The following is a 27,334-nucleotide window of genomic DNA, read 5'->3' as shown; positions in this document are numbered from 1 at the left end:
ATGCCTGTGAGTATTGCCTGGTTATGGTGCCCTCTCATACTATGGTCGGCTCCTATCGCGTCGATATATAACTCACAACTACTTGCAGGTAACCCGTCCAACGCGTGCGCAGCGCCTCGTGTCAAACGAGAACGACGAGAACAGTGTGTCAACGCGCATGACGCGTGCCAAGGCAGCCGCACTGAGCGTGGACAAGCTCGCTGTTCCAGGAAAACCCCTCGCCACGAAGAAGTCCGCTGTGAACGCGAATCCGGCAGGCCAGCAGAAGCGCAACGTCCTTAGCGATATCAGCAAAGCCAACAATGCAGACGCCGGCGAGGGAAAGAAGGCAGCCGGCAAGGTCGGCCTCATCTCCAAGGCTGCTCAGCCCACCGGCGTCACGAAGAAGTCTAGCACCACGACCAGATCTGCCTTAGCGCCCAAAGAAAACAAGAAGACCGACGTGAAGCGAGCCGGCTCAGGTTCTGGCGTCTTTGGCCCAGTGCAGAAGAGGAAGGTGGCACCAACTGTACCCGCGACCACCGTCAAGGAGGAGGCCATTAGCGAGGAGGGCGAGCCCCTGCGCAAGAAGCCTCACACCACCCAGCCCGAGAAGCGTCGATCCAAGACTGTTGACACGGAGGACGCGCCCGTCAAGACTCCTGTTGAGTCTGAGCCCGAAATCGCCCCAAAGTCGCAAAAGACCATTTACCCAGATAATGTCAAGAACCTGGATGACGAAGACCTAGACGACCCTTTGATGGTGGCCGAGTATGCCAACGAAATCTTTGAATACCTCCGGGATCTGGAGTGCAACTCCATTCCCAACCCCAACTATATGGAACACCAAGACGACTTAGAGTGGAAGACGCGTGGTATTCTGGTCGACTGGTTGATTGAGGTGCACACTCGCTTCCACCTCCTTCCTGAGACTCTCTTCTTGGCCATCAACATCATCGACCGCTTCCTTTCCGAGAAGGTCGTGCAGCTCGACCGCCTGCAGCTTGTCGGCATCACCGCCATGTTCATTGCTTCCAAGTACGAGGAGGTTTTGTCGCCTCACGTCGCCAACTTCCGTCACGTTGCCGATGACGGATTCAGTGAGGCCGAGATTCTTAGCGCAGAGCGCTTTGTCCTTGGAGCCTTGAACTACGATCTCAGCTACCCGAACCCCATGAATTTCCTCCGTCGCATCAGCAAAGCCGACAACTACGACATCCAATGCCGTACCATCGGCAAGTACCTCATGGAGATCAGCCTCCTGGACCATCGCTTTATGGCCTACCGCCCGAGCCACGTTGCGGCCGGTGCTATGTACCTGGCCCGCCTAATCCTCGACCGCGGTGATTGGGTATGTTTTGCATGATTCAATGAATTGAACCCTGTTGTGGCTAACCGTATAACAGGATGCTACCATCGCCTTCTACGCCGGTTACAACGAAGAGGAGATAGAACCGGTCGTCCGTCTTATGGTTGACTACCTTGCTCGCCCGGTCGTCCACGAAGCCTTCTTCAAGAAGTACGCCAGCAAGAAGTTCCTTAAAGGTAGCTATGTTCCGTATCACTGTGTCCATAACCGAGCTAACAACTTAAAGCCTCCATCCTTACACGTCAATGGGCGAAGAAGAGCGCTGTCCACTTCGGCATCGTCGATCCCCATCTCTCCCTGGACCAAATTTCTGCCCAGGACGAAGAGAACTATCCCGAAGATGACGACAACTACTAGTGACACACGCAGTCTGCGTGTCTTGGAACAAGCTCTGGATTCACAGGATATCCTGGACCAGAGTAGTTGGATGAGCATCAGCGTTTACGGCCACTGTTACGAATGCATAGATCGACGAATCGCACCCTAGTCGTGCAGAAACTATCCTACCGTCGCGCTTCACCGGGTCCCAAGCTCACCCCGTGTGGGTTTGGGGAGAAAGGATGATTGGTCTTGTTACTTTTTTTTTGGTCTGGATTATATTATCCAGACTCTGTTGTCAGATACTAGCAGCTGTATTTTGCTGCTCATTTTTGTCGGTTATATATTTCCAGTGCATGGGACTTCGTTGCTCTCGTCTCATGAATGGCGCATGGAGTCAGAGGTCAAGGATATCACGAAAGCGGACGGTTTGGCTGGAGTTCGTTAACCCTCCCTGTCTTTCACTGGACTGGCAAGATATGGGATCCATTAGTTTTGCGTGTTCAGGCATGGCTAGCCTACAGGTACGGTGTCTCATCGTCTAATTCGTCTCTCTAATTTGGGGAGTGTTTGCGTGATGGACGTTGGAGGATCGGTCCTCTGGGAAATGGTATGCACACAAACACACATGGAGGGTTGGGTTGTAGGCGATGGCAATCGTGCAAAAAAATTGTACATACATCTGTTCGGAGAATGCTTGATTCAGGGAAGGATAAATACATTGCATTGCGTTTTTCTGTTCAAACTACGCGATGGGTTTTGGTCATAACATATCCAGCGTGCGGACAGACAGTTACACGGCCAGGCTCCTGCTGCTCTAGGTTGGATTTGAGCTTCTTGGCCCTGTTCACCCTGTCATCAGTCTTCGCGCGCAGGCTTTGTTTTGTTTGCAACCCCAAATTTGCGTGCTGCGTTGCAATTGTTTTGATTCGATCTTCTTTTTTTCTCTGCAGCCCGGCAACGCTGCCCATCCTGCATAACCCGCATCCTGGTAGGTCTCGCGGCACACGGTTGCACGCACACAAACGCGTCTCAATGACTCGTTACTTCTTCTTCCATCCTTGATTGATGGCATACGTAGGGTTTTGCTGTCGGTCTACGCCCGACCACTCGGGCGACGCAGCAGCATCTGCTGCATAGATGACGCCGTGGTATCGGGCACGTTTCAATTTCAGGGACCAATGTACTCGCCAGGCAGTATAATGTGTTGTAAATTTGACAAATATTTTCCAATGATGTAAGATACACTGCATAGCAAGAATATACAATTCGGCCTGATAATATGCTCGGAATCTCACTTCCACCATACAACAATGCGGCTCTTTCAAACAGTCACATCTCCCAGCGTACAGCAGCAATAGACCGCTTAACCCACGGTGGTGCGAGCGTCGGCGCGGTACCAGTTCTCTTTGGGGTCGCCAAGGCACTCGCCAATGGTAACCATCTTCTTCCCCTGGAACTTCTGGAGCATGTACTCTGTCAGGTTATAGACGGTCTGCTCGTGGATATCGTGGCCGATGACGAGGAAGTTGTCGTCGGCGGCAGGCTTAGCGGCGATGGCCTGGTTGACAATGTCTTTTGACTGTTGGATCTCCGTGGGGCTGTCGTGGAGGTAGTCAGCCGTGTCGAGGTCGAAGTAGATGACGGAGTAGCCGAGGGCGGCCATGTCGTCTTCGCAGCCGCACTCTGACGTGCAGGAGGAGTAGGGTGGTCTAGAGGTGAGTGAAGTTAGTCGAGTTGGCAGGCTCTCTGGAGGAAGGGGGCTGACCTCATGTAGGTAGGGAAGACACCGATGATGTTACGGAGGGCCTTGGAAACAATCAGTCCCGAGAAAAAGCAGTGAGACAAATGATATTGCGGACCATTTCCAGTTTGTACATCTCATCTTTTCGCTGGGCCGAGGTAATTTGGCACTAGAGCATCACGTTAGTATATCGGAGTAGGGACAAGACAAGGAGACTCACCAGGTCAGCATGCGACCAAGTATGGCTGGCAATCTGATGGCCGTCGGCATACATCCGCCTAGAGATGAAAGTGAGCCCGGATTTTGGAACGAGAAGGGAATCGAGGCGACTTACTTGATGGTGCTGACCCAGGGCAAAGTAACATTGTCAATTTCGCCCTTTGCGTTATTGATGCCCGTGATCATAAAGGTTGCTGAAGCATTGTACCTCTTCAGGAGATCCAGTAAGTCATTGGTGTACGCGGCTGGGCCGTCGTCATATGTCAGAGCAACATCGCCAGGGTTCACGCAGCTGTATACGCCTGGACCGCCATACGCGACCTGGCCCAACTGTGTTCGAGCAATGCTGGATGTGTTGAGACCCAGCGGGATCTTGTTAGCATCGCATGCCGGCCCGAATTGGAAAAGGCAGTCCGGAGCCCTGCAATGGTCTAAAATATGTTATGTTGTTACTCCGGGTTGATGTGTCAGTATCTTCGTCTCACCTGGAGTTGTCCCGCAGTATCTGGTTCATTGTTAGTGGAGACACGTTAAGAAACGCACGATATTGACTAACCCAGCACCAGAGCAGCATTCGTTTGAGGCACAAACAGCATTTCCGTTGTCTGGGCCGCAGAGACCAGTGGCTGAGGAGTCCACACCACCGCCACCTGCTGGCGGACTACCATCCTGCTTACAAGTACCAAACTGGGTCTGGCACCCGTTGGACGTTAGGCAATACGCGTCGGTAGACCCGCACCAGCCATACACTGAGCAGCACGCCAAGTCAGTTGGACAGGTGTACGCAGAAGGGCTGCCCCCATTCCCAGTCGTGCCGCAGGTGTTATCCGGGGATATATCTCGTAAGAGAAGAGAGGGCGAGGCCACTACCCCGAACGGCAAAGCCAGGACAAGCACGAAAAACCCTACCGCAGACATACTGGTCTCACTAACAAATGGACAATAGCCAAGAAACGGGAATGAGTGAATACCACAATTTGAAGACGCCAGGAGTATCTAACCAATATACGCGGCGGTGGGAGGCGTCTTAAAAGATCAAGGCTCCCCCAAAACGAGGATAGATATGGATCAACACACCGGCGAGCCGCGAGAACCTTTGAGAGGCTCGAGAGACGATATCTTCGTCATAGTGCGATTAAGAAGGGTCCATGTTTAAGATACAGTTCAATGCTAGGCCAATTCTAAAGTTGAACCACCACCTATGCTGTGTACGATGGAGGCGTTTCTCAAGGATGTGGGTGGCTCTGGTGCCTGGCGCCGTTGCAAGAAAATTGGGCTGGGATCTACAGAAGGGTGGATGGGCGAGAATAAGCTGGGCTCAGACGACAAATCGATTGCTATCACGATGTGGGATCTGGGTAGCGGGTGCTCCCCAGGGGGGCCGTGTGTGAAGGTCCAAGTACTTCAGTTCGGAAACAATGCTGATGTGCCAGTGTGTATGGGCGGAAGGGTGCTAAGCATCGTATTTGAAAGAGTAGAGCATCTAGGACACATGTGAAAATATGCTAGTATACAGTGGTGAGGAAGATTCAAAGCAAGACCTTCCGATAAGGATAGTAAGTCAAGACCACAGGTCTTGACTTACTGTGGTCTTACAGGTCTTGACTTACTGTCAAACAGATTGAACCGACAGTTATAGCTTACGAGGATGGGCATTGCGGAGAAGGATGCTAAACCACGGACATCGACCAACAGGCGGGCTAAACTCTTGGACTTTGTTCTTGTTAAACGGTGCCTTTTCTGTAACACCGGAGCGATGGTCGTTAGGGAGCTAACTCGAGCTCGCAGCAAATGCAAAGCAACCGCGTCGGGGCGGCGAAATCTTAAATGGCCACGACGCCGCGGGATCAAGACCAAGCATGTCGGATACCAACAGCCAAGGCTTCGGTCAGTGCGTGCTCACCTTCGGGACGCTGGAACTAGCACGGGAGACCGGAGCCCAAGAACCACAGGGCGCAACCTGTCCGATTCGCGGGCGGTGCGGGGCCGCATATGTCGGGGAGCAGTGAATTGCCCGCACTCGGTTCGGCGGTCGTGGCATTAAGATGGCAACGTAACCCTGGCCCGGTATCTTGGCCATCAGGCGCTCCTGGCGCCGGGTAGATGCGGGCAGCAGTACACTAGGTACCTACGTTGCCAAGGTTCAGCAGTTGAGCACCACTAGGTTTGTAGTAAAACGCGAAATGTTAATGCACCTAAGGAGACCGAAGAATCCTCCCCCCCCCTTTTTTATATATATATATATATAAATTTTAAACTGCGGATGTGACCCTATCCCCGACGGAGAGTTGGAACAACTGATTGCCGCCTTCAGGGATCTTCCTTTCGCGAGGCGAGCGGCGTTAGACATCAGGCCGGGATCTGCAAATCAGCAAAGCACCTACACTACACAGCGACGGTGAGGGACAGGGGGTTAAATTGGGGGTCTCGACGCCTGGTGATGGTACAAACGACGACCTTAAGGCTTTGAAGGGCAATCAGGCAAGAGAAGGGGTGTGGGACCCAAAGGACGTGAACAAAGGGAAAGACTCAGTGACTCGTCATGACCGTCGCCTTCGCGGTTTCTTTCCACTTACTTACATTAACGGCTTATTAGAGTATTTCGTATTGAAGGGACGGAGAATAAAAGGACATGGGACCACCGTGTTTCGCATCGCCATGGCAATTAAGTGGAGCATGCCATTGGGATTGGACAATTGCACCTTCCACTGCATCGGTGCCTGAGAAAGCTGTCACATCGGGGTGCTGCTTAACTGCGAACCGCTCATTTTTTTGGTCGTATCGAGTTGGGTGATAGGTGGGCGGGCAGCCTGCAACAGGTTTACTCCGGGCTGTATCCCAATGCTGCAAAAGCATAAGGTTTGCACAGCTGGCATGGTAGTGCCGGGTACTTTATTCGCGGTGTGTGTAGTTGTTCTCTCTGACGGCCACGATCAGCCTTCTCATCAGACGAAAGTCCCCGCTCGTTTTCGCAGGTGTTCAGAAGTAGGAAAGAGACGGCATGGATAATGGAATGCGCCAAATGCCTCGGCTCGGACGGCGCAGCTTCGCCATGTATACATACAGTGGCCACGCGTTTGCACCATTGGCGAGGCCATGCGGTGCCGTACTGCCGATGAATACGGGCCGCAGTATGGTCCAAGTCGGAACTACCGGTAGGGTGAGTGGTGACAAGAGAAGAATGCATTTATAGGACGTTGACTTGGTGAATGGGGGGGCGCAAGGTGAAGACACTGGCTTGCAAGCAGAAGCACATGAGCCAGCCACGAACTAGTGGCAAGCTGGGAATCCTTCTCCGGCGTGTGAGGCGCTTCTACTGCCAAAGTTCAGCCCTCAGGTTTTTAGCCCGGTTGCATGTAGCAGCAGGCTCTCAATACAAATCACCGGTTGCGCAGGGTTGGGAGGTGGTGCTGTGATTAGCGTTAAAGTGATACAAAGTTGGATCTGCACTGCACATTACACTAGACTACGCATCAATCAACAGCGTTTCATTGCGCAATCTTGGGGCCTTGGTTTGCAAAGTAGCACTCGCCAGTTAATTAACACCTGTGCAATGTGTGCAAAGTGTGTGCAACGGTATCAAGCAGGGCGATGTAAATGAAGCTGACAAGGCTCTTGGCAAAGTCAGGAGTGACAAGATCGCTGCTGCTCCAACTCCATAGCCAAGACCCAAGCCACGCTGAGCCGACCAACGAGAGGATCCCTCGAGGCTGTTTTTACGGGACTGCGGCAACATGTCAGCCACCGGCAACGCTGGAAGGAGCAAACCTCAAATCCATCGAGGTACGTACCCGGTTTCCAGAGTTCCCGACATCCCCTGCCATACTCCCATCTCCCTTGCCCCTCCACCTTCCTCTTCCTCTTACTAGGTATGTGCAGTCAGCCGCAGTTGCACGAAACGGGCTCCCTCAGGCGCCTCTCCAAACACTTGGGGGATTCCCCTTCCTCTCCCGGCGTGGTTGTTGGACCCTTTTTATTTTTATGCAGTGTCTCTATGTCATATGTCAGGGGTCGGACCTCCTCCGTCCCTTTTATTTTTATTTTTTACTTCTGCCGCCTCCACGATTGTACGGATGAACGAGCCCGACCGTGGCCCAAAAAAGGCAATTTGATATTCTGCGCTTTGCCACGCCGTACTCGCCCAAAGCCAGCACCTTGTAGCTTTTTCTAAAGATGGGCTGCCACTTGTCTTGCTACTGTGCTGATGAGGATGCGTGAGGATGAGCCTTGTTCCCCTCGCAACCCAGCTCCTCGCTCTGAGTAGCCGCTGCCGTAGTCGCCGGCACTGCCACGCGACTGCTTACTACATTCGTCACCCCCTACTCTCCTGTTGGCTACGAAGTATCCTTCCAATGCCTACCAACCTCTCCCTCGCCTCTGTTCTTCCTCGTTCCAACTCAGATACGTTCCTTGTGTCTTTCACCGGCCTTATTCCTCCCTAGACGGCTGTCTGAGCCTCTGGGCAAGTTCCATTGGCAAGCTTTACTTACGCATAACCCACCCGCTGTATGCTTGGTACGACATCAGGTTCCATCCACGTACGCAACAACATCCACACGTCAAACAAGCCGCCGCCGCTCCTTGTATTAGGTGTGTGTGTTACTGGCGTTTCCTGGGCACCTCCACGGCCTCCATCTGCAATTGATCACCTTGCCTCGCAGTCAACCCTTTCTTTTCCTCCATTTCAACCTCCACTCACTTGGGCTTGAAACTTCACCTTTTCCACATTACTCGAGATACCTGCCGACCCGACCCTAGCCACGTACCTTGCCTCAGCCCCCGGCCGGCCACTACCGCATCCGCGCCGCCCTATACCTACCTTCATCAACCTGTGCGGATCCCCTTCCCCATTCCCACCCCCATAACGCTAAAACTCTCTTTCTCCTTCCCCTACTCCCGTTCGTTCACCTGAAGTAGCTTGGAGCCACCCTCCCACGGATGACCTCCTACTTCTCCTTGCCTTCCCTTTCCTTCCTTTACCTTTCCCCTCATGTCCCCATCCATTCCTCTCGCCAACCTGTCGCCCTCATCGAGGCCCTCGTACTACAAGATGCCCGAATCACCAGCGCCGTATGCTAGGCGCACGATGCGTTCGCGCCGCGGTCACTGGACTCCCTCCCTCATCGGTTCATACGTCGCTGACTGGTTCGTCCTCGCCGCCGTTGGCGGCATTGCCACCGTATTGGGATTCGTCGAGCCGAACAAGCGACCTTTTTCCGTTCTTGATCCCAATATTTCGTAGGACAACCCTCCGTCCTCACCGTCCCGCCTATTGCTGACCTTCATTCTCGCAGTTTCCCCTTCACCGAACATGAAACAGTCCCCATGTGGCTCGCCGGTATTGTCGCAGTCGTCCTACCCGTCTTCATCATCGCTGCGGTGTGCCTTGTTCTCGTCCCCGGAAATACCGTTCCCAAGGGGACTCCGAAGTCGCTCATCTGGAAGCGGAAGCTCTGGGAGTTGCATGTTGGCTGGCTCGGTCTCGCTCTCGCCCACGTCGGCGCATTTTTCATCACGAACGGCATGAAAAACATGTTTGGAAAGCCTCGACCCGATCTTCTCTCGCGCTGCCAACCCGATCTTGAAAATATCCAAAACTATATCGTTGGCGGCACATTTCCCAACATTACTGGTTTGACGGGCCAGACGGGCTTTGGCCAGCTCGTTTCCGCTGCTATCTGCACCAACACCGACGCGCACACCCTTGACGATGGCTTTCGCAGCTACCCATCAGGCCACTCCAGCGCCTCCGCCGCCGGGCTGATCTACTTATCTCTCTTCCTCGCCAGCAAGTTTGCCGTCACCATGCCGTTCGTGGCCTCCAACCACGACGCTTCGTCTCACTCGGCTTTCCCCTCGCGTCTGCAAAAGTCCCGTCCTGACTATGAGGAGGTTCGATCGGGCGAGGGCGGTTCTCTCAATCCCGACTCCTCTGGTGCTGCCAGAAACCTGGCTGAGCACAACAAGATGGTGACTGCTGTGCGTCGGCAAGCCGCTGCCCCCCCCATTTACCTCTTGACCATTGTAGTCCTCCCTTGGTTTGGGTCTGTCTTCATTGCCGGTTCTCGCTGGTTTGACTTCCGTCATCATGGTTTTGATATCCTTTTCGGATATATGATTGGCATCTTCACCTCTATCTTTGCTTTCCGCTATTACCATCTTCCTATTCGACAAGGTGCTGGTTGGGCTTGGGGCCCTCGAAGCCACGATAAGGCTTGGTGGTCCGGTGTTGGGTCATATAGTTATGCGACTGAGAAGGGTGACTTCATCCGGCCTGGAGACGAGGAGGAGGCATACGAGGCGAGGCCTGTGGCTGGCCAAGCATCCTCGACTCAGTTCATTAGCAAACCGAGTTCTCATGACGGACCAGAGGCTGAAAACCGCTTTTGATGACCTCGTAATGGTTATGGTGCGTTAGGTTGGCACCCGTTGCATTTTTACATTGGGTATGTCGGGCATGATAGGAGTTTTACGGTATACCACCCGCCACAAAAGGATCGGCGGCCTTGGGGAATGTTTCTTTTGGGGCCAGGTATGGCATACAGATATGACCTTACGGAATAGACTCTTGGCTACGGCTTATGATGACACCTACACTATGGTGTGTTCTTCATCATGTGATATGCGCAATGATGTATCCTGGCCATTGGCGGACGTAAAACAATGCTGAGTGGTATCACTGGGTAGCCACGATGCCAATTATCTTGAACAAACCGCCATATGACCACGGAACATTGTTGATAACCGTCCAAACAAGGTGCATGGGTCTCATCTTGAGAAAAAGAAAATGGCACGAAACGGTGATCATGAAAGCCATCATATCATTATTCCGGGAGCCAAGTCTACCAAAACAAAGAGATAAAACTAGGAAAAGCAGGGAGAAGTAGCGCGCTATTGGCAGATGACGGTCTTTCAGCAAGTGCCCCCCAAACCCGATATCAACGTGTCTGGCTGACTAGCTGTGTAGTGCAGTCCGCCGGGGAAGGTCCATGTCTTTTTATGCCATGGCGACGCCCTCATCGGCCCCTGCCACGCGGTTATCAATGCCCTCAAACTCGACATCCTCCTCGTCCTCCTCGTCCAGAACGTCCTCGTCCCGGAAGCCGCTGTCGATCTCCATCTTCCGCAGGCGGCGGCGCATGGCATCCTTCTTCTGGTGCTGCCACCGGATCAGGGCGGCCGAGGCGTGGACCTTAAAGCCGTAGACACGCGGGACGTAGCGCTCGGCACTCTTGGTGGGGATGAGGGCCGGGTAAGCCTGGAAAATGATGTTGTGGAACGAGGTTCCGAAGTAGGCGCCATCGATGGCGGCGTGGCGCGACGACTTGGGGTTGTAGATGTCCTCGCAGCGGGCGCAGTAGAGCTTGACGGGCTTCATGTTAGGGATGTCGGCGAGGCCCATGGGAAGGAGCGGGTGCGAGTGGCACATGACACGAGGGCATTTGCCAAAGTCGGCCTTTTTGTACTTTTCGAGCTGGAGGTGTGTTAGCCGTGTCTGTTGACATTGAAAGTTTGCCCTCTTGACCAGAGTCCTGGAGAATACGGGTGAGATGGTGCGTAGCGTACCATCTTGGCAAGACCCCTTGTCGTGACAATGAACCGGGCATGTACAAGGCCATAAAGATGCCGGGCAGACTTCTCGATCGTCTCTCTCATCTCATCATCGCAATCCAGATCGAAGACGTCGGTGATGAGGTCTAGCGCATATTGGTAATATTGTACTTCCGTGTTCAACCCGGTCAGGTTAAAGCGGTCGGTGAGGTAGTCTTCGTCGATCTCGCAGAAGTACTCGTTGCCTCGGGAGGAGATGAACTGCGTAAGACCAGTGTTAGCGGATATTCCATCCCTTCTAGTATCGCAGCAGTGGTCGTGGGCAGCCCGCTGCAACGGGCAAGTCTCGGTCAAACGCGCGCGCGAGCGCGTCGCATCCACCCGCAGCACATCTGCCTGTCGAGATACAGTATGCCAGTTCGGACGCAGAAATGACTGGCTGACCGCTCCGGCAGGCTCTGCTACTCACCCAGTCTCGCCAATAGCTCGTGTAGTCACTATCCGACTCGCTGACGAAGTCGTCCATCATGGTAAGGAAGATGCGACTCGTGCGTAACGAGCCCTCAGATCATGGCCCACGTCCGATCGTCTGAGGTGTATTTCTCGTGGGAATTTCGCGATTGTACGGCGGCCGATTCGATGTGGACGTTGAAGTACCGGGCCAGTAATAAATGTCTTCTCTCGTTGGGTGGTGGTTGACGCCGATTCTCTGCGCTCCATCTGCAGGGCAGAAAGCGGTTGGCGGGGCTTTGGTGCGCCTGGCCACACTCAGGCAGGGAGGGGGCGGGGGGTCGAGGAAGGTACGTATCTTTCCACACCGAGTCCGCATAACTTTTATGCCCTCTATCCTGTTGTATGCTTTGCACAAGACTACCTAGGTAGGTCAACTAACCATATTTTTCAAATCCTTCATATTCCAACATTCCAACGGCACATGCGTGCCGAGTGCCTCACCTTCGCAGGCGTTTGAATCGCCCACTTGTGTTTGGAGGTCGGCATCTCCTCTTAGAGAGTTTTTCGGTTCTACTCTCATTTGGCTGCCTCTTTCGATGTCGCAAGATGATGCGCAATATGCAGAAACTTACAATGCTCTTCGGAAACACGTTCTGTCCTGGCAGCATCAAGCAATCATGGTCCAGGACTGTCAAACATTCAAATTACATAACTGCTGGCAGCATCTTTTAACCTGCCCCTTTCTTCCCGGCGCATTATATCCGCAAGTGTGCTGACTTGCCCATCATACTTCGATTGGTGTGTAATGGTTGGTATTTCAACGGCAGCGTACAAAGAAATTGACGATCACGGATTTCTCGTTTTATGTGTTGCAGGCTCGTAGTTTGTATCATATCCGAACATTATGCTGTACTAGGCCTCATGATTGTGAGAACCTCTATCGGCAGGTTGCTTCAGGTTCGCTGTCTCTTCTGTTGCCATGTTGAGCACGTGTGCTCGGCTTGTATCCTACTATAGAAGGTTTTGAGGGGGTCTCGGCCGTTTAAATTGTGACGTTAGTCAGAGAAACTGTAGAAAGTGTTGCGCATTTAGTATGAGAAGTTTACACGCGCTGGCAAGGTGTGTCAAGACGGGGCCTGGTCTGCCACAGCTCGCAGCCCAAGGGCGAAACCTTGACATCAATGCTCCACCTTCACCTCGCAACAGCATCTTTGGTTATCTGCGGATGCTGAAGAAATTTCTTTGCCCTATAATACCTGATTGATGGGGTGTTCTTATCAAAATCTGTCAAGTAGGGCAACGACTACATTGTATGGAAGATGACAAAGCGCTCTCGGCTGCCTCCTTGGAACCATCTCCCACCAGAATAGTAACAACAACACAAAACATGAGACCAAGGGATCCAGAGAGTCTCTTTCAGTCGTTTGGTTTGAGCCTATGTCTCAGATAATTCCGGCTTGCAAATTGGATGACCCCTCAAGTATTGAAAGGGGGGGTTGGGTTGGGTTGGGTTGGTATGTCAATATAGGCGGACTACTGTGCCATGAAATGTGTCCTTGTTCACATGCAGAACACGATTCTTCCAACTCAATACAATAATAAAATGTGCTGCAGCAGCCTGTGTTCAAGCCTTGTATGCCATTCAACTACTTAGTTATAGCAACGAGCCATTGCGTACAAAACCCGGAAATCTTAGTTGCAGCTTTCGGGCAACCACACAGTAACTTGCTGGACAGTACATATGTACCCGCTCCTTTTCTAGTCCTCAGACACATCATACTTGTTGCTCGTCACGCTTTCAAGTGATATCAACGGCTGCAGAAGCGGCCCGTCTGGCGCCGTCCCGGTCTAACGTGGCACTCGTCCGCTTGCTCTTCCCACCCAGGCCAACTAGCTATCTAGGCGCGATACAGCGATATGTAAATAACTAGCAATTTTTATTCGATATTGCGTTTGGAGATTGCTCTAGAAGCTAACATGTCTTTGCAGTCTTTGTCGCTTGTCTTCCACTACTGCTGCTGTTCTCAAGCAAGGCCATTGTGCGTTTGTCCGTCGTTGTTCAGTGACTGAACCAATCGTTCAAATAGTTCAACTATGAAACTTTTGGCCAAATTAGTTATTCAGAACCCCCGCGAAATCCGGATGGCTACTTCAGCTCAATGCCACAGACGTCACCGTCGTCTGGTCGGTATCAGAACTCAGTGCCTGGAGACCAAAGAAAACGTCACCGCCGTGTCCAACCTCAATCTTGTGCAAGGAAGAAGTCATTCTTAAGAATTTCGCATGGAATCTCGTTCAAATAGAGAGAGGGGGAGATGGCACTAGTGCTTCTTCCTCTCGAATTTGTACAAAAGTGTGGGTGGGTTGCATTGCAGCACGCCGCAAATCCGAACACGTTATCGGTCTCCATATACTCTGATACCTGCAGCGAATGTTGAAAGGTGCATTGGACAAATATGGATGATGGGTCTCATATGGACCATCACTCTGCAAGTTTTCCGAGTTTACTTTGCAAGGCTTTTCATACTTCGAATGACCTGGTTTGGCGAACGGGCATGGGAGTTTCCGCGACCTCGCTCACCACAACATGAGCCATGACACTCCTACCAATAGCTGACAGTTGATGTGAAGATAGTACAATAAACCTGCTCCTTTAACAACAACGGGCAGCAAAGAAACAAATGATGCGACATGGCCTTTGGTACCTAAGCACACAAGTCGAGTTCCAGTAAGACGGCGAAGAAACAAACCCTCCAATTTTTTGAAGCGGCATGAGTGGAAAGATCAAAGCAAATGCAATAGATATGAAAACAGAGAGGGGATGCAAAGAAAATCAGGAGGCGGAGGATGGGAAACAATCTAGACGACGTCCCTCTTGAGAGGTGCCGCCTTATCGAAGCCACAACGAGCTCGTCTGACGATATCTTGACGGCCAGCAACGACCAGTACAAAATAGGGGCGGGAAATAACCCTCTGAAAAACACTGACCTGGGAGGGTCAGAAAGACATTGATTGCAAACTCTAGACCTTGGCATTGCTCACGTGAAAGAGGCTAGACTGGAGTGGACTATGCCACCCTGTACAGCCAAAACGCAGTAAAGCCTCCGTGTGCTCTTCTGTTGGTATGAATCGGCAGCACCATAGTGTGTCTAGGTAGGCGAGATGACCTCTTGGTTTTCGATCCCCGATAGAGTGGATTTTTGCTCCTAATCCCATAATTCGATTTTCGTATGCCCCTGAGGATATAGCATCTACTGCGTAGTCTGTTGCTGGCAAGCGGCCGAGGCAAGTCCGAGGTTTGCGCTTCCCGAAATAGTCGCTGCTGTAGCTGCGAATCTAGGGCGCAGTTGGATTCGACCCAAGACCTCACCCATTGACAAATCAGAACGAATCACGGCTTCCAGTCCGAAAGATGTCCCAGGCGATGACAGCGACGACCCAAGGACTTCGCCATAGATATGCCAGTTTGTAAAATCCACTACTGCCCGCTTAGGGCTATGGACAGTTCGTGAGCTGGCGGCCCCGCGTCAAGCAGCTACCCCAGATCATCCGTGTCCGGTTTTTGCCTCTACTCCACGAACTCATCGTACAGGAAAAGATGGCGCGTACGAAGGTTGAGCTTTCTGATTTCTAGTGGCTTATCTAATTTGATTACCGGAGTCGACTGGTTGTGTCAATGTTGTGTACGCCGATGACTACTGGGTGAGCATCTTCAGTGGCGCCTATGGCACGTTGTTAGACTCCACGAGCGAAACCAACTCGCCCCGTGATCTTGGCATTTGGGATGGTCACGTATTCGAGCCCATCAAGTGATTGTTGGACTGTTTCTTTGTTGATTGGTATCCTGGTGACATTCATTGACTTGTGTCGATCCGCGCGTGGACATCTACGAGAACCTGAGGCAATCGAGGATGTCAGGGTCTCTTTGGTGATTGGATCGCGGCCGTACATCACGCTTTCACGCGGGTATATATCACTACATTTTCCCTCAAGGGTATTTGCCTGCCAGGCCATTCGTCGTGACTGAGGCCCCGGCCGGATGGCATGTCATCACTCACTCTGTGGCGCTTGCAAGGATTGGTTGTGTGCGCGGGTTTACTGCTCCCCAAGGGCTTGAAGTTGCATAAAATCATCACGACGCCTAACACAAACACTGGTCACTTTGTTTCATACAGCCCAAAGCAAGGGCAGTTGGTAAAGGTGTGTATGCATATATGAACGAGGACAACGGGCTAAATCGTCACACCCCCTTTTTATTTTTCCCTTAACCGCCCCAAACGCCGGAGAAAATGTAAAACAGCCAGCCAGGCCTGAAGAAACCACAACATCTCTACCCTTCTGATATCATGCCCCTCCAACTCATTACAGTGCCAAAGCAACTCTACTGCTCCATCGCCTCATCACCGCCAGCCGCACCGTCATCCCCCCACAGGCCCTCAAGCTTGAACTCCTTGGCCCACTCCGTCACAATCGACTTCTGGTCCGCAGCCACAGCGTCAACGCCGACGGCAGGGGTAGGAGCGGCGGCGTCCTTGGCATCACTCTGCACAGCCAAAACAGGCGCCTCAACCCAGCCCTGAATGCGACCGTCACGCCAATCGGTAACAACAGTCATGGCAGCAGCGTTGACGTTCGGTACACCTCCGCGGCCCAGACGGCCACGCTTCCGCGCCACCTGAACCAGGAAATCCGTCGTTATGTCACCGTCGAGGCGGCTGGGTAGCAAGGCGGGCAGATCGTACACGTCCGTCAGCTTTTGGAGGAGCTCGGGCGTAGCGGACAGCCGGCGCAAGAGGAGCGTGACGGCAGGGACGGGGTCCTCAATATTCTTGGGCGGCACGGCGTTAAGGAGCACGAGATGTGCGTGCGCCTCAGTCGCGTTCTTGAGGGACACCAATCCAGAAGTCGAAGTGTTGGAGGCGGAAGGGAAGACAATACCGGGAGAGTCGAGAAGGGTGAGCTTGCTGTCGATCTTGACGGCACGAATGCTCGTTGTGACGCCAGCTTCGGCACCGGCAGGGCACGCCTTGGAGGCTCCGCGACCGCCGCTCAGACGGCCCAGGAGGGCGTTGATGACGGAAGACTTGCCGACATTGGGGTAGCCGATGACACCCACAGACACGGCGCGCTTGAGCTGTTTGCTCGCGGCGTACGACTTGAGCGCGCGGAAGAGATCGGCAGACGTCTTTTGCACCGTCAGCTCCTTGTGGTTGAAGGTGTGGGCGTTGGGCGCAGCGTTGGACGCGCGCAGGGGCATGGTCGGGAAGTAGCGGCGGAGGTGGATGAGCCAGTCCTTGAGGACCTTGGGCGGAATGAGATCGATTTTGTTGACGATGAGGATGAGACGCTTGCCACCGCTGGCCGCAGCCATGACGCTGCGCTCGACATCGCGGGAGCGAGTGGACTCCGGGTCGCGGGCATCGAGGACGTAGAGGATGACATCGGCCTGCTCGACAACCTGCTTGAAAACCTTGTCGTAGGCCTTGCGGGAGGTGGCGTTGCCGACGACGATATCTGCGGGTGCGTCCGAGTCGTCCGAGTCGTCATCGTCATCATCCATCTCGTCGTCGTCGCGCAGGTCCTTCTCATAGCTCTCAGCTGCGGCCCTTGCGCTCGCCAGCAGGGCGGCCATGGGGTTCGACTCGTCGACATCATCGTCGTCCTCGACCATCATGTCGTCGTCGCCGTCCTCAATAATGTCGTTGACGTCGGCCATCTCATCCTCGCCCTCCACAACAGCGCCCGTCTTGGCGGCCTTGGCCATCTCACGACGCTTCAGCGCCTCCTCCTGCTTCCGCAGCTTCTTCTCCTCAATCTCCTCAAGAATCCTCTCCTTGTAGGGGAACAGGTTGGGGATGCCCGGATCCTTCTTGAGCTTGGTGCGCCATTCTGGGTTCTTCTTGGCGAGCTTTCTCTCTTTCCTCTGCTTGGCCGCCGAAGCCTTTTCGATCTTGTGGCGGAGACGGACGGTCGTCCTCTTGGACTTTGGCTCTGCAGCTGGTTAGACAATGTTTGAACCCGAAGAAATAATGCAACATACTCTTGGGCTTGTTGATTGAGCCGGCCATCTTGACTAATTTGGCCTGGGGTGGTTTGGCAAGTTGTAGTTGGGGGGTTGCTTTCCTGCTACCTCGACACGCCGTAAAATTTCCTGCGCAGCGGTCTTGCCGTGCAACTTTCAAAAATTTAGTGGGTGGTCGGTTTCTGCCTCTCCACACCGCTCGTTATCACCAAGACACCCCACCACGAGCACTCACCGCCTGAGGCTAGTCCTGAATTGGAAGCCCCGCCGGGGGGCCCCCTCCTCCACTGCGACAAGTCGTCGAGGGGAGGCGTGCTAGAACCAGTGGACCGTGGGTGCGTAGGAGATGCCTCAATAAGTGCGCGTGGCGGCGTTTGGTCCGCTGAAAGGTGGAAGAGCGGGTTACGTCGTGGCGGACTACCAAAGTCGTCGTCGCCGACTCAGCACGAGAGCCGTCTCATCTTCTTGAATAAGATCTACTTCAACCGTAGTCTCGGCCAGAAAACTCATTTGTGACCTCCCATGCGCTTTCACTCGGACTGAGTACAGCTAGAGGCACCATACGCTTCAGTATATATCACCACCACCAGGTATATATGTCTGCGTTCCATCTGTGGCCAACAACTGCTGACTCTGGCAGGCCCATCATGTCGTACACGGCCCCTCCACAACGCATCACATTCGATGGCTTCCTCTTTGACATGGACGGCACCATCATCGACTCGACAGAGGCAGTCGTGAAACACTGGCACACGTAGGTCATCATCGTCACCACCACGTCCCCCATCCCTTGCATGAGGCCTCTGCCATCTCCTCCACCCCACTAATAACGGTCTCCCTTGCAGGGTTGGCAATGAAATAGGAGTTGCACCCGAGGTTATCCTTGAGACTTCTCACGGCCGCCGGAGTATCGACATCTTGAAGATTCTGGCCCCTCAAAAAGCAAACTGGGAGTGTGAGTACTCGGATGTGTTTCCCATTGTCCCTTGCTTCAACTCACCCACCGCCCCCCAATAACGTACCATTCATGGGGCAAGCAAGGGGTTCAGGGGACTAATTTCATCATAGATGTTCGTGAGATGGAGGGACGCCTGCCGAAACTGTATGGCAAGGACGCTATCGAGATCCCTGGGGCAAGGGCACTGCTTGAGGCCCTGATCAAGGAGAAGGCTCCCTGGGCCATTGTCACTTCAGGGACCGAGCCCCTCGTCGGTGGATGGCTCGAGGTCTTGAAACTGCCTCAACCTGAGCACCTGGTGACTGCCGAATCCGTCGAGGAAGGGAAGCCGGACCCGACCTGCTACTTGATGGGCCGTGAAAAGATTGGTGTGCAAGACGCATCGAAACAGATCCTTGTTCTCGAGGACAGTCCGGCTGGCATCAGGGCTGGCAAGGCGGCCGGATGCAAGGTGTTAGGCTTGGTAACAAGCCACACCGTTGAGCAGGTCGCGAGCGCCGAGCCTGACTGGATCGTCCAAGACTTGGATTCAGTCAAGGTCGTTGATAGCAAAGGGGGTGTCGTCACTCTAGAGTTCTCCAACGCCCTCGTTTCGAAGCCGACGGCTTGAGGAATGGAGGCTTTGCTAATAAATCGATAGACCAAAATAGACTTTATCCTCAGACTCTACTATCACAGAGCCACCGCTTGCTGTGCCTTTATTTTCGTTGGGCGTGCATAAGGAATCGGAGCAGGTCCATCAGACACGACTGTTCAGGCCACAGGTGATTGAAGAGACATAGCCCATGGCTCTGGTCTCACTGGCTTATGGAGGGAGCGTTCGGGTTTCGAATGGACAATGGTATAGCATGGGTGTCGAGCCTCTGCCGAAGATCCTCATCAATCATAATATATCTCAGGTATAGGCTGCCACCTTCCATGCGGGCAGCAGTGTGACGAAGTACTATTCATGCGACTGCTGGAAGGGGCGAGCCGAGTAGGCCCAAGACTATGTCTCCAGCTAGAAGACATCGTACGCCGCCGTATGTCGTGTTTGACCAAACATGTGTGACCTCAGATGTCCAGGAATATCCCCCTTCGGCCGAGTCATGGGAGCCCCGGCCATGTATCTGCTCGCCGTCTTGCAACCATTGCTCATCACAATGCAGAGATGCCGTCGGCTTACATTGTGCAGCTCGTTAGTCAGACTAAGGGATATCAACAAACGGGGCCGAAAACAAACATCCCGCCTACCAAGGCTGATTCTCGTCCTTGTTCAACAATCACAGCGACTGCCCTCGTTCCCGAGTTGCGTCTGGAAAAGCAACGTTCAAAGGTTTCAGTCCGGCCGGTGCACCACTTCTAGACTAGCCAAAAGCAAAGCTGTAAAACCGCAGTCGGCTCGCAAAAGAATTGTGCATGAAAGCCTGGCAAACCTGCCGAAGACTTTCGGTTACCTCCTATCTAACTTGTGTGCAGAGCTGAGCGGTCCCGAGACCGTGGTTGTGGCGTAACTTTGCATAACGGCAAGATTGCTGCTGTCGGCACAAGGCCAGAGATCAGTTTGCGGCGCCGTCGTAAGCCGTATCTGCAAGGTCCCTTAAGCACATTCATCACCTGTCAGCTCGGGGCTCGTGCTGACGGTCCGGTTGCCTGCAGGTCGTAACCATTCAAGCACACTTTACGATGTCGTGAGGCAAGTCAAATCAGAAACCAGTAGCCTGCAGCAGGCTCGATGATCTTCATGCCTTTCAACCCTGTGTTGTCGCTCAAGCCGGCGACATGTGTAACATGCCGAGTAACACAGCATCGGTCTGGTTCCCGGGCATTTATAATTGGCGATGATTCGGCGGCAGCGGAAATATTCCTCCCTGATACAGGCAGGTTGCCATCTTCAACAACTTTATGGCAGTCAGGCAAGCGACACTGGTAGCTGCAGGTACGGTCGAATCTAGACGATCTGCGGATGATGCCGAGACACGAGCATTACGCGGGTTGGATCAGTGGTGACAACGGAATTGACGCTATGCAATGCCCGAGACGGGTTGTTTGCTGCAGCACCTCTAGTTGCAGCAGGCGTCCGAGGACGCTATTCCGACATGCGCCACGGCATACGCCAACTTTTGCATGTACATATGCAGGAACCGTCCAAGGACCTAAACCAACACGGGCTTTATCTGCGAGAAAGTCAGCCTCCAAAATCCATGCGGCAGGAGGGGCTGATCGGCGGGCCATGGGCCTTGGCTAAGTCTCAACTTTCCAGCCGTCATTGAATGCCGCAGGTACCTGTGGCCCGCTCTGCCTGTGAGCTGTAGACGGTGTTTGAGGCGGCCATGCAGACCCGGCACAGTATCAGGGACTGTGACTGCGTGTTCCGAGTGGGCAATTCTTGGTCGACAAGCGTCGCCTGCCAAACGACTAGCTGTCACAAAGAGGAAATTGAATCACCAAGCCGTGAAGCCTCGCCTTCCGCGGATGAAATTCGAGGTATCAGTCAGTTTTGAATGGGGGAGGGGTCACAGGTAGTGCAAGCTAGTGATGGCTTTGAGCTTCGGAGCCAAGCCGTCGGGTCGGACGGGAAAACAAGGTGCCCGTCAGATGTACCGCCGTCGCCAGGAGCAAGGCGACGGCGGCCTCTGCTTCGCGCTTCACCCCATGAGTCCCAGCTTCAAAACTTAACGTGTTGTCCGGCTGTATCCGTAACCCACACCCGATCTCCCCTTCATGAACTGGCATCGTGTCGGGCTTCGGTAGCGGATCCGATGTTCTGACTCGAGTCAACCATGCACGTCGCGAGGCTGTGCTGTGTTAGCGAGCGAGAATGAAATTGTGCCGTCGCAGAAATGGAGCAGTTGGGTGGAAACTGACACGCGCGCCAGCCCGGTTCAACGCAGGTGTTGCACGCGTTTTCCACGGTCCCTACCTCAGTACGTACTACGTGACAAGACCCTAGGCCAAGTTTAATGAGAAAGGCGTGGACAGTGGCTTGTGCGCGTGGGAAAGGGAGAAAGGTAAAAAAAAATTAAAAAAATTACTGCAACGGAACCCCCTACCATCAGAAGCGAGCTGCTCTCTCCACGATGCAGGGGCAAGGCCGGCACCTCGTCCATCTCGTCAGTTCGTCACTGTCGGCACCGCACGTGGCCGCCCGGACCCGATTTTGATCATAATCTCCCGTTTGCCGCTGCTTCCTCCCTAGATCTGGATGCTATGGCCCATGTATTCAGGAACCAAGCCACTCTGCCTCGTATATCCCCATTGCGCTTTGATGAACTGCTGGTAGCCGTGAGACTTGCACGTACTGAATTCGGCGGCAATATGACAGCAAGTGAGAGCATGGCTCGTCACATTTCCTTTTGGCAACAAGTATTCCTTTGACACTCCGAGCCCTCATCCCCCATGTGTAAATTTGGCTATGCACGGCCATGACTCCTGAACAAGTCATTTGACGCTCGCCATGTTAGTTCTTGGGCAATGGCAACCGCGCAACGGTGGATGTTACCAGTGGTTTACTGGCGCCGCGCCGCACCGGAAAAACCGGTGCTGACTACCGGTGTCTTTGACGCTAATACTGGGCAGTTGTTCTGCTGCCCGCGATCCAGAACGCCGTCCGCTACCTACCATGGCTTAAATGTACGGCAGATGCGTATCTCCACGACCATGGATTGACGCGGCGCCGGACAACCGAATATCCGAGAGTCGAATAAACAGGGATGTTCGGCGGCCAGATGGAGCACTCGGTTCATCTTCATTCTTGGATTCGGCCTCTCTCGTAGGGAAATAGTGATGGTTGCACTCGGGACCCTCCTAGCCCACATGGCACAGAAATAGCCCATGCTGAAAGTCATCTCCGGGGGCGGGCTCTTTGAATCCGTTGGGGTGGAACGACGGGTAGGTGTCTGATGCGCAGATGATATCGATGACCTTTGGAGGCGCAGCAAGATCCAGCCCGCAGGGTGCTTTGATGTGGTTGACCAGGAGGAAGAAGGAAGAGGGTCGCGGCACAGTTATTGTGGTACCGAAGGGCAACGTTTGGAACAAGCTGCTGGCCCGTCGTGTGTGGGAGAGCCAGAAAACCAGCCAATCGTCTTCTTGCGCAATCTGTTCGCCGTTTCGTCCCAGAAGCTCTGCAATGTTTCTTGGCATTCCGTTCCAACCTTTATTGTCCCCGTCTTCAAAGCCTAGAGGGGAGACCTAAATACACCATGCGAGATCAAAATCTGCTAACACAGACTTTGGACGGTTTGATGGTCTCTGGACGGGCCTAGTGGGCGGAGTCGAAAGTCGTCCTAAAGCTGCCCGCTCAGACATAGTACAATATGAGATGAAAACTTGATCGCACCAAAGACTCATATTGGCAGTCGTAGATCGTCCAATCGTTCCTGTTGGTGGTGCCAAGCTTATGGGACGACTGAGACAGGGTCTCATTTGGTCGAGTGTGGGGGGGGGGGGGGGGGGGTTTCTTTTTTTCTTTTTTCTTTCTCAAACGTTCGAGGCTGGAGGTAGCGCTTGAAGCCGTTTGGTGCCGCTACTTCATTGTTTTTGCTTGGTGTGTTGAAAACAGCTGGACCGGTTGGATCGTGCAGGAAGCTCGAGAATATAGCGTAAAGGAAAATTATCGCTTTTACTGATCGAAGCCTCACAATAGCACCAAGTGTCTTCTAGAGACTACGTTTGGTAGATAACACAACTAGAGCTGACATGCGAACCAAATCGATCCCCCATCATGGGAGGGTCAAAGTTTGTCTGTCGTTCGTGGCTGCAGTCTGCCTTTGCCCTGTCCACACTGCCGCCAATCGCATCAAGCGATGCACTGAAACCCACTGCACAGTACTAGTTCGCTAGACGTCAGGACGGCTCACGATTTCCTTGGTTGTGGGATCTACGGTGAAGGGACGGGCGGCGTCGGTGGTTGAGGTTACAACGTCCCACGGAAGAGCAATGGTCCGGGAACGCCCCCACACCACACGTCGGTCGTGACCTAGATGCCTGGCAAGACTGCATTGCGTTGTAGAGCAGCGTGCCTTTCGGACGTGTCTATGTGACCTAGGCCCCGAAAACGTCGACATCATGGTCTAGACCATGACATCTGTGAGCCTAGCCCGCCTGCGCAGTGTAAAGTGATTGTTGCCGCAAACAAGGCCGAAGGGACCGAGGCTTCTTGTCGCCCGGGAATGTCCCTCCCTGAAAATGGCAGTCTGTGTCGAGCGAGATAGTAGCAGCCAATCCGTTACTCGAGATATCCGAGTGATCGCTAGACGCTCAGGCGGCCACGGCAAAGACCCCGCAGGGAGAACAAGCCCAACTTGTCAAGCTGGATCGCGTGGAAAGCGGGCAGGCGGGCAGGAGTCCAATCTTTGCTTGACGATGTACGCGATGACGACAATGTTATTTGCTTGGCTAACGATCAGCGCCCCTTCTCTATTGTGCCAAACTGCTTTACCATCTGATCTGCGTGTACTTTAGATATTGCAACAAGGTCGATTGTTTCCAAGCAAGGGTGTCCTATACTACACATCTTAAGAAAATCACACAAGCAAGCCTAGAGCGACCTGGTCTGCGCGCCTTGCTTGAATTAGCACTGTAACGCCATGGAAAGTAACCATACGCGAGTCTGAGCTTCAGCCATCTTCTGGGATCAGCCGCTTCTCGGACAGATGCTTGGGAAGCGCGATGTTACGCCAGATTGCGTTCGTCCGGCAAGCTTGCTGTACTCTAACATTACATTCACAGCGGCCAGGTCAATTGCCCATCGCTGGTATCCTGAGTTTCCCGTGGCAATATTCCATAAAACTGGTGTTTAATAGGAGCGACTTTGCAGCTTGAGGCTTGCTTTGCCACTTGATGTTGGGCACTTCTGATATAGAAAACTGATATTTGTTTCATGAGAATGACGAGAGTACGTCTAGCATGCGGCAAGCAGGATAGTCAAATGACCAGAGATAGCAGGACAACGCGGAAGGCACCCGCGGACTGCAGAATACATCGCCCGCCACTTGGGTGTCGTCAGTGGGTGGTGCATCGAAGAATGCCGTTGACTATGGATACACTTGCTATCAGACCCATGGCGGCTGGCATCTCTGTATTTCTCTGCGCTGTTTGTGGTGCATGTCGGATGGTGACACCCTGCAAGTTGTGCAAACCAGCAAAGGCTCCAGAAATAGCAGCATTTCCCCATGCCCATGTCGTGCAACCCTGCGGCGGTGACGGCTCGGAACCAGGCCCACTCAAAGCTTTCGAGTAATCTGGAGAAAGGATCGCAGGGCGGGATGGATACGTTCCCAACACCTGATCAAAGAAACCAACCGAGCCATACTCTGTCAAGGGACCTTGGCTTTTCGTTCAGCAATGAAACCCGGCTAGCTTCAGAAGCCCGAGACGCGGAGATGTCGAGAGAAAACTTCCCGTGGCGTAATGACGCTAAGCTTGGATGCGGAATGGAAGCCGTTATCTGGCGCTCCGGGTTTGCTGGTCTTCTGATCTCACAGTGAGTGCTGTCAGGGTTCTTGCTGACTTATGATCGACGGCAGCTTTGTGCTGTACAGGAGGAGTTTCTGTGTTTCCAAGAGACTGGTTCCTCCCGGAGCCTGGTCAGACCGGCCAGGCCAAGTGGAGGTTCTCTTCGAACCATATGCGACGGTACACAATTCGACTGTGCCGCTTGCCTGCATTTCGTACGGCCGAGAAGATCAACAATTAAGTCGGCCATGTTGGGACTTTGCACGTTGGCGAGGTTTTGGGTTGCATTGTGATGGGCTGTGAAGGATGAGCTGAAGCTGCGTACCATTGGAGGATACCCAAGCCAACCGGCAGAAGTAAGAGGTCACAAAGGCAAGCGTCAAATGTGCGTTGTGTGCTGCACCGCGGAAAGAAGGAAATTGTATCCGTAGCGCTGCAGGTCTGGAGGCACAGGTACCCTCGGGTCCCAGCCACACTCTGCGAGCATTATTGTACAGAGTCAACATGACGATGTTAGGTTCATGTTGAGCGGAGCGCGAGGGGGGGAGGGGGGCTCATGTTCTTAGCTGACGTTCCCTTGACCCATGCAGCATGGATGCCAGCTATGCGGACCGCGGAGCGTCATGGCCCTACTTTCGGAGGGTTGGAGGGGGGGTGGCACACCCACACACCCTTCCCGCCCTTGCTCTTGGGAGAAAGGGACGGCAGACACGGGTGTTTGACAGTGCGAGGTCCGACGAAGGGTGTGGTTTTGTGCAGGCCTGGCAGGTTGCATGCCTGCTGATGATGGCTGATATGGCTCGACGGAGAACCACATCACTACTGGATTGGGTCTCTTTTGCCATGCAGCAGCAGCAGCAGCGGCAATGGCAACGGCCACAGCAACGGCCGGTTATAATTCGACAGCGTCGAGATTGAATTGGCTTTCATAAAGGTTTCGGCCCAATTGGGCATGGGCTCGCGGTTCGTCACTGTCAAGGTTCAACCAGTTGGCGAACCAACACAGCGCCGAGCGAGACCAGCGACAAAAACGGGTGGGGGTAGGGCCATTTGGGCTAGCCTGCGGGAACAGACGCTGGTACCTATCGTAGTGTACCTCTCCCGGAACCCCAAAGGTTAGTGTACCGAAGGGGGCTACGGTAACCGCCCAGTGGTGTTCTCCATCCTCCTGGTAACTAACAATGGGTACCCTGCCGGTGAAGGAGGTGAAGTAGAGTAAAGGGGCCAGCATCTTCCTGGGCGTCTTGGGCCACATGTTGGCAAGCTGCCGCGCGGGCAAGTGCAAGCCAGTCAAGGACCGAGCTGAAGAGGGATGATGAAGTTGCCCCTTTGGTGATAGCGAGCCCGTGACAACACATGCCATGGTGATCTTTGCAGCCAGGGCCTTGCGAGCCGCTGTCCTAACTGGCCATTGGACATTGGCTTCCTTTTGAGGCACTCGCATCGCGTCGTTACGTTTTGGGAGTCGCTGAGAAGAATCGGAAAGGCGTGGGACCGCAAGGCACCCCACCATCTCGTCAGTTGATCACGGCAGGCGAGGGTTGTGAAAATCCCTGAGTCCCTGACAACCCAAGGAGGGAAAACATCGACGCGTTTTTGGCGTCGTTGAGTTGCGTTAGCGCGGCCGAGCTCCAGGGGCGAACGACAGCAGGCCGACAGGGGCCGCTTGTGCCAACGAATGGCAGCGGCCTATTCTGGCAAATCTGAGCGGGGGCAGAGGGCGAAGAGGGTCGGAGCAGAGAGGGGTCTGGGCGGCTTGTCCCAATTCGTCGCTGACTCTGCTCTCCTTTCATCCAGGCTGGGCTTCGAACAGCAGAAGGCGGACAGTCGCAGCAGCCGGTGTGCGCGGCGGCGGGCCTCAGCAGCCGGAATTGGTCGCAAAGGTTGCTCCATTCGTCGCGTGGCAACATGGGCAGACGAGATAGGCATGGCATGGCTACCTTATGGCGACTGAGAGGAGATGCGGCACCCGCAAGGCGCCCCGGGTTGGATATGCATAAGCAGTACCCGGCTTGGGTTGGATAGGATGAGCAGCTGGGACGAACAGGGTGTGTTGTGGCCGGTGTGTTGGCGTGTTCCGGCGTCGTGGTTTTAGTCTGGTGCTGTCGTAACGCGGGCGGGAAGGAAAGGGAGAGCGACGGCTGAGCGGACTGAGGTCACAGTCGCACTCTGGGCATGCGGCGTCGTGACATGGCTCTGTCGCGTACGGTACCTGGCGATCGTTGGTAGCCCGTCGAGGTCGAGCATGGCGGCGGGGGCTTTTCACCAACTGAGACCTGCAAT

At 53.8% G+C, this 27,334-nt stretch overlaps 6 protein-coding genes across 6 annotated transcripts; 3 read left to right on the top strand and 3 right to left on the bottom strand.

The window, feature by feature from the left end:
• Positions 1-1,705, top strand: EsH8_VI_000685 (B-type cyclin CLB2; the record flags this gene model as incomplete). Its single annotated transcript, XM_083271938.1, has 4 exons — positions 1-6; positions 89-1,330; positions 1,386-1,524; positions 1,575-1,705. 4 exons carry the CDS (start codon positions 1-3, stop codon positions 1,703-1,705), a joined length of 1,518 nt encoding a protein of 505 aa, XP_083127112.1.
• Positions 1,706-3,032: 1,327 nt separating this feature from the next.
• Positions 3,033-4,143, bottom strand: EsH8_VI_000684 (chitin deacetylase; the record flags this gene model as incomplete). The annotated part of the gene is made up of 6 exons (XM_083271937.1): positions 3,033-3,378; positions 3,435-3,475; positions 3,529-3,579; positions 3,631-3,688; positions 3,745-4,050; positions 4,115-4,143. 6 exons carry the CDS (start codon positions 4,141-4,143, stop codon positions 3,033-3,035), a joined length of 831 nt encoding a protein of 276 aa, XP_083127111.1.
• Positions 4,144-8,619: 4,476 nt separating this feature from the next.
• EsH8_VI_000683 (PAP2 superfamily-domain-containing protein) lies at positions 8,620-10,019 on the top strand (the record flags this gene model as incomplete). The annotated part of the gene is made up of 2 exons (XM_083271936.1): positions 8,620-8,867; positions 8,924-10,019. 2 exons carry the CDS (start codon positions 8,620-8,622, stop codon positions 10,017-10,019), a joined length of 1,344 nt encoding a protein of 447 aa, XP_083127110.1.
• A 607-nt stretch (positions 10,020-10,626) lies between these two features.
• EsH8_VI_000682 (casein kinase 2 regulatory subunit CKB2) lies at positions 10,627-11,709 on the bottom strand (the record flags this gene model as incomplete). Its single annotated transcript, XM_083271935.1, has 3 exons — positions 10,627-11,103; positions 11,196-11,441; positions 11,650-11,709. The coding sequence occupies 3 exons, from the start codon at positions 11,707-11,709 to the stop codon at positions 10,627-10,629; spliced, it is 783 nt and encodes a 260-aa protein (XP_083127109.1).
• Positions 11,710-16,014: 4,305 nt separating this feature from the next.
• EsH8_VI_000681 (RNA-binding GTPase NUG1) lies at positions 16,015-17,701 on the bottom strand (the record flags this gene model as incomplete). Its single annotated transcript, XM_083271934.1, has 2 exons — positions 16,015-17,624; positions 17,674-17,701. 2 exons carry the CDS (start codon positions 17,699-17,701, stop codon positions 16,015-16,017), a joined length of 1,638 nt encoding a protein of 545 aa, XP_083127108.1.
• A 601-nt stretch (positions 17,702-18,302) lies between these two features.
• On the top strand, positions 18,303-19,223 carry EsH8_VI_000680 (HAD-like domain-containing protein; the record flags this gene model as incomplete). The annotated part of the gene is made up of 3 exons (XM_083271933.1): positions 18,303-18,409; positions 18,501-18,610; positions 18,724-19,223. The coding sequence occupies 3 exons, from the start codon at positions 18,303-18,305 to the stop codon at positions 19,221-19,223; spliced, it is 717 nt and encodes a 238-aa protein (XP_083127107.1).
• Positions 19,224-27,334: the final 8,111 nt, after the last annotated feature.

This window comes from Colletotrichum jinshuiense, chromosome 6 (genome assembly GCF_051148585.1).
Source record: "Colletotrichum jinshuiense chromosome 6, complete sequence".
In the NCBI taxonomy this organism is placed as follows: domain Eukaryota; kingdom Fungi; phylum Ascomycota; class Sordariomycetes; order Glomerellales; family Glomerellaceae; genus Colletotrichum; species Colletotrichum jinshuiense.
This window is presented reverse-complemented; position numbering and strand designations above follow the sequence as displayed.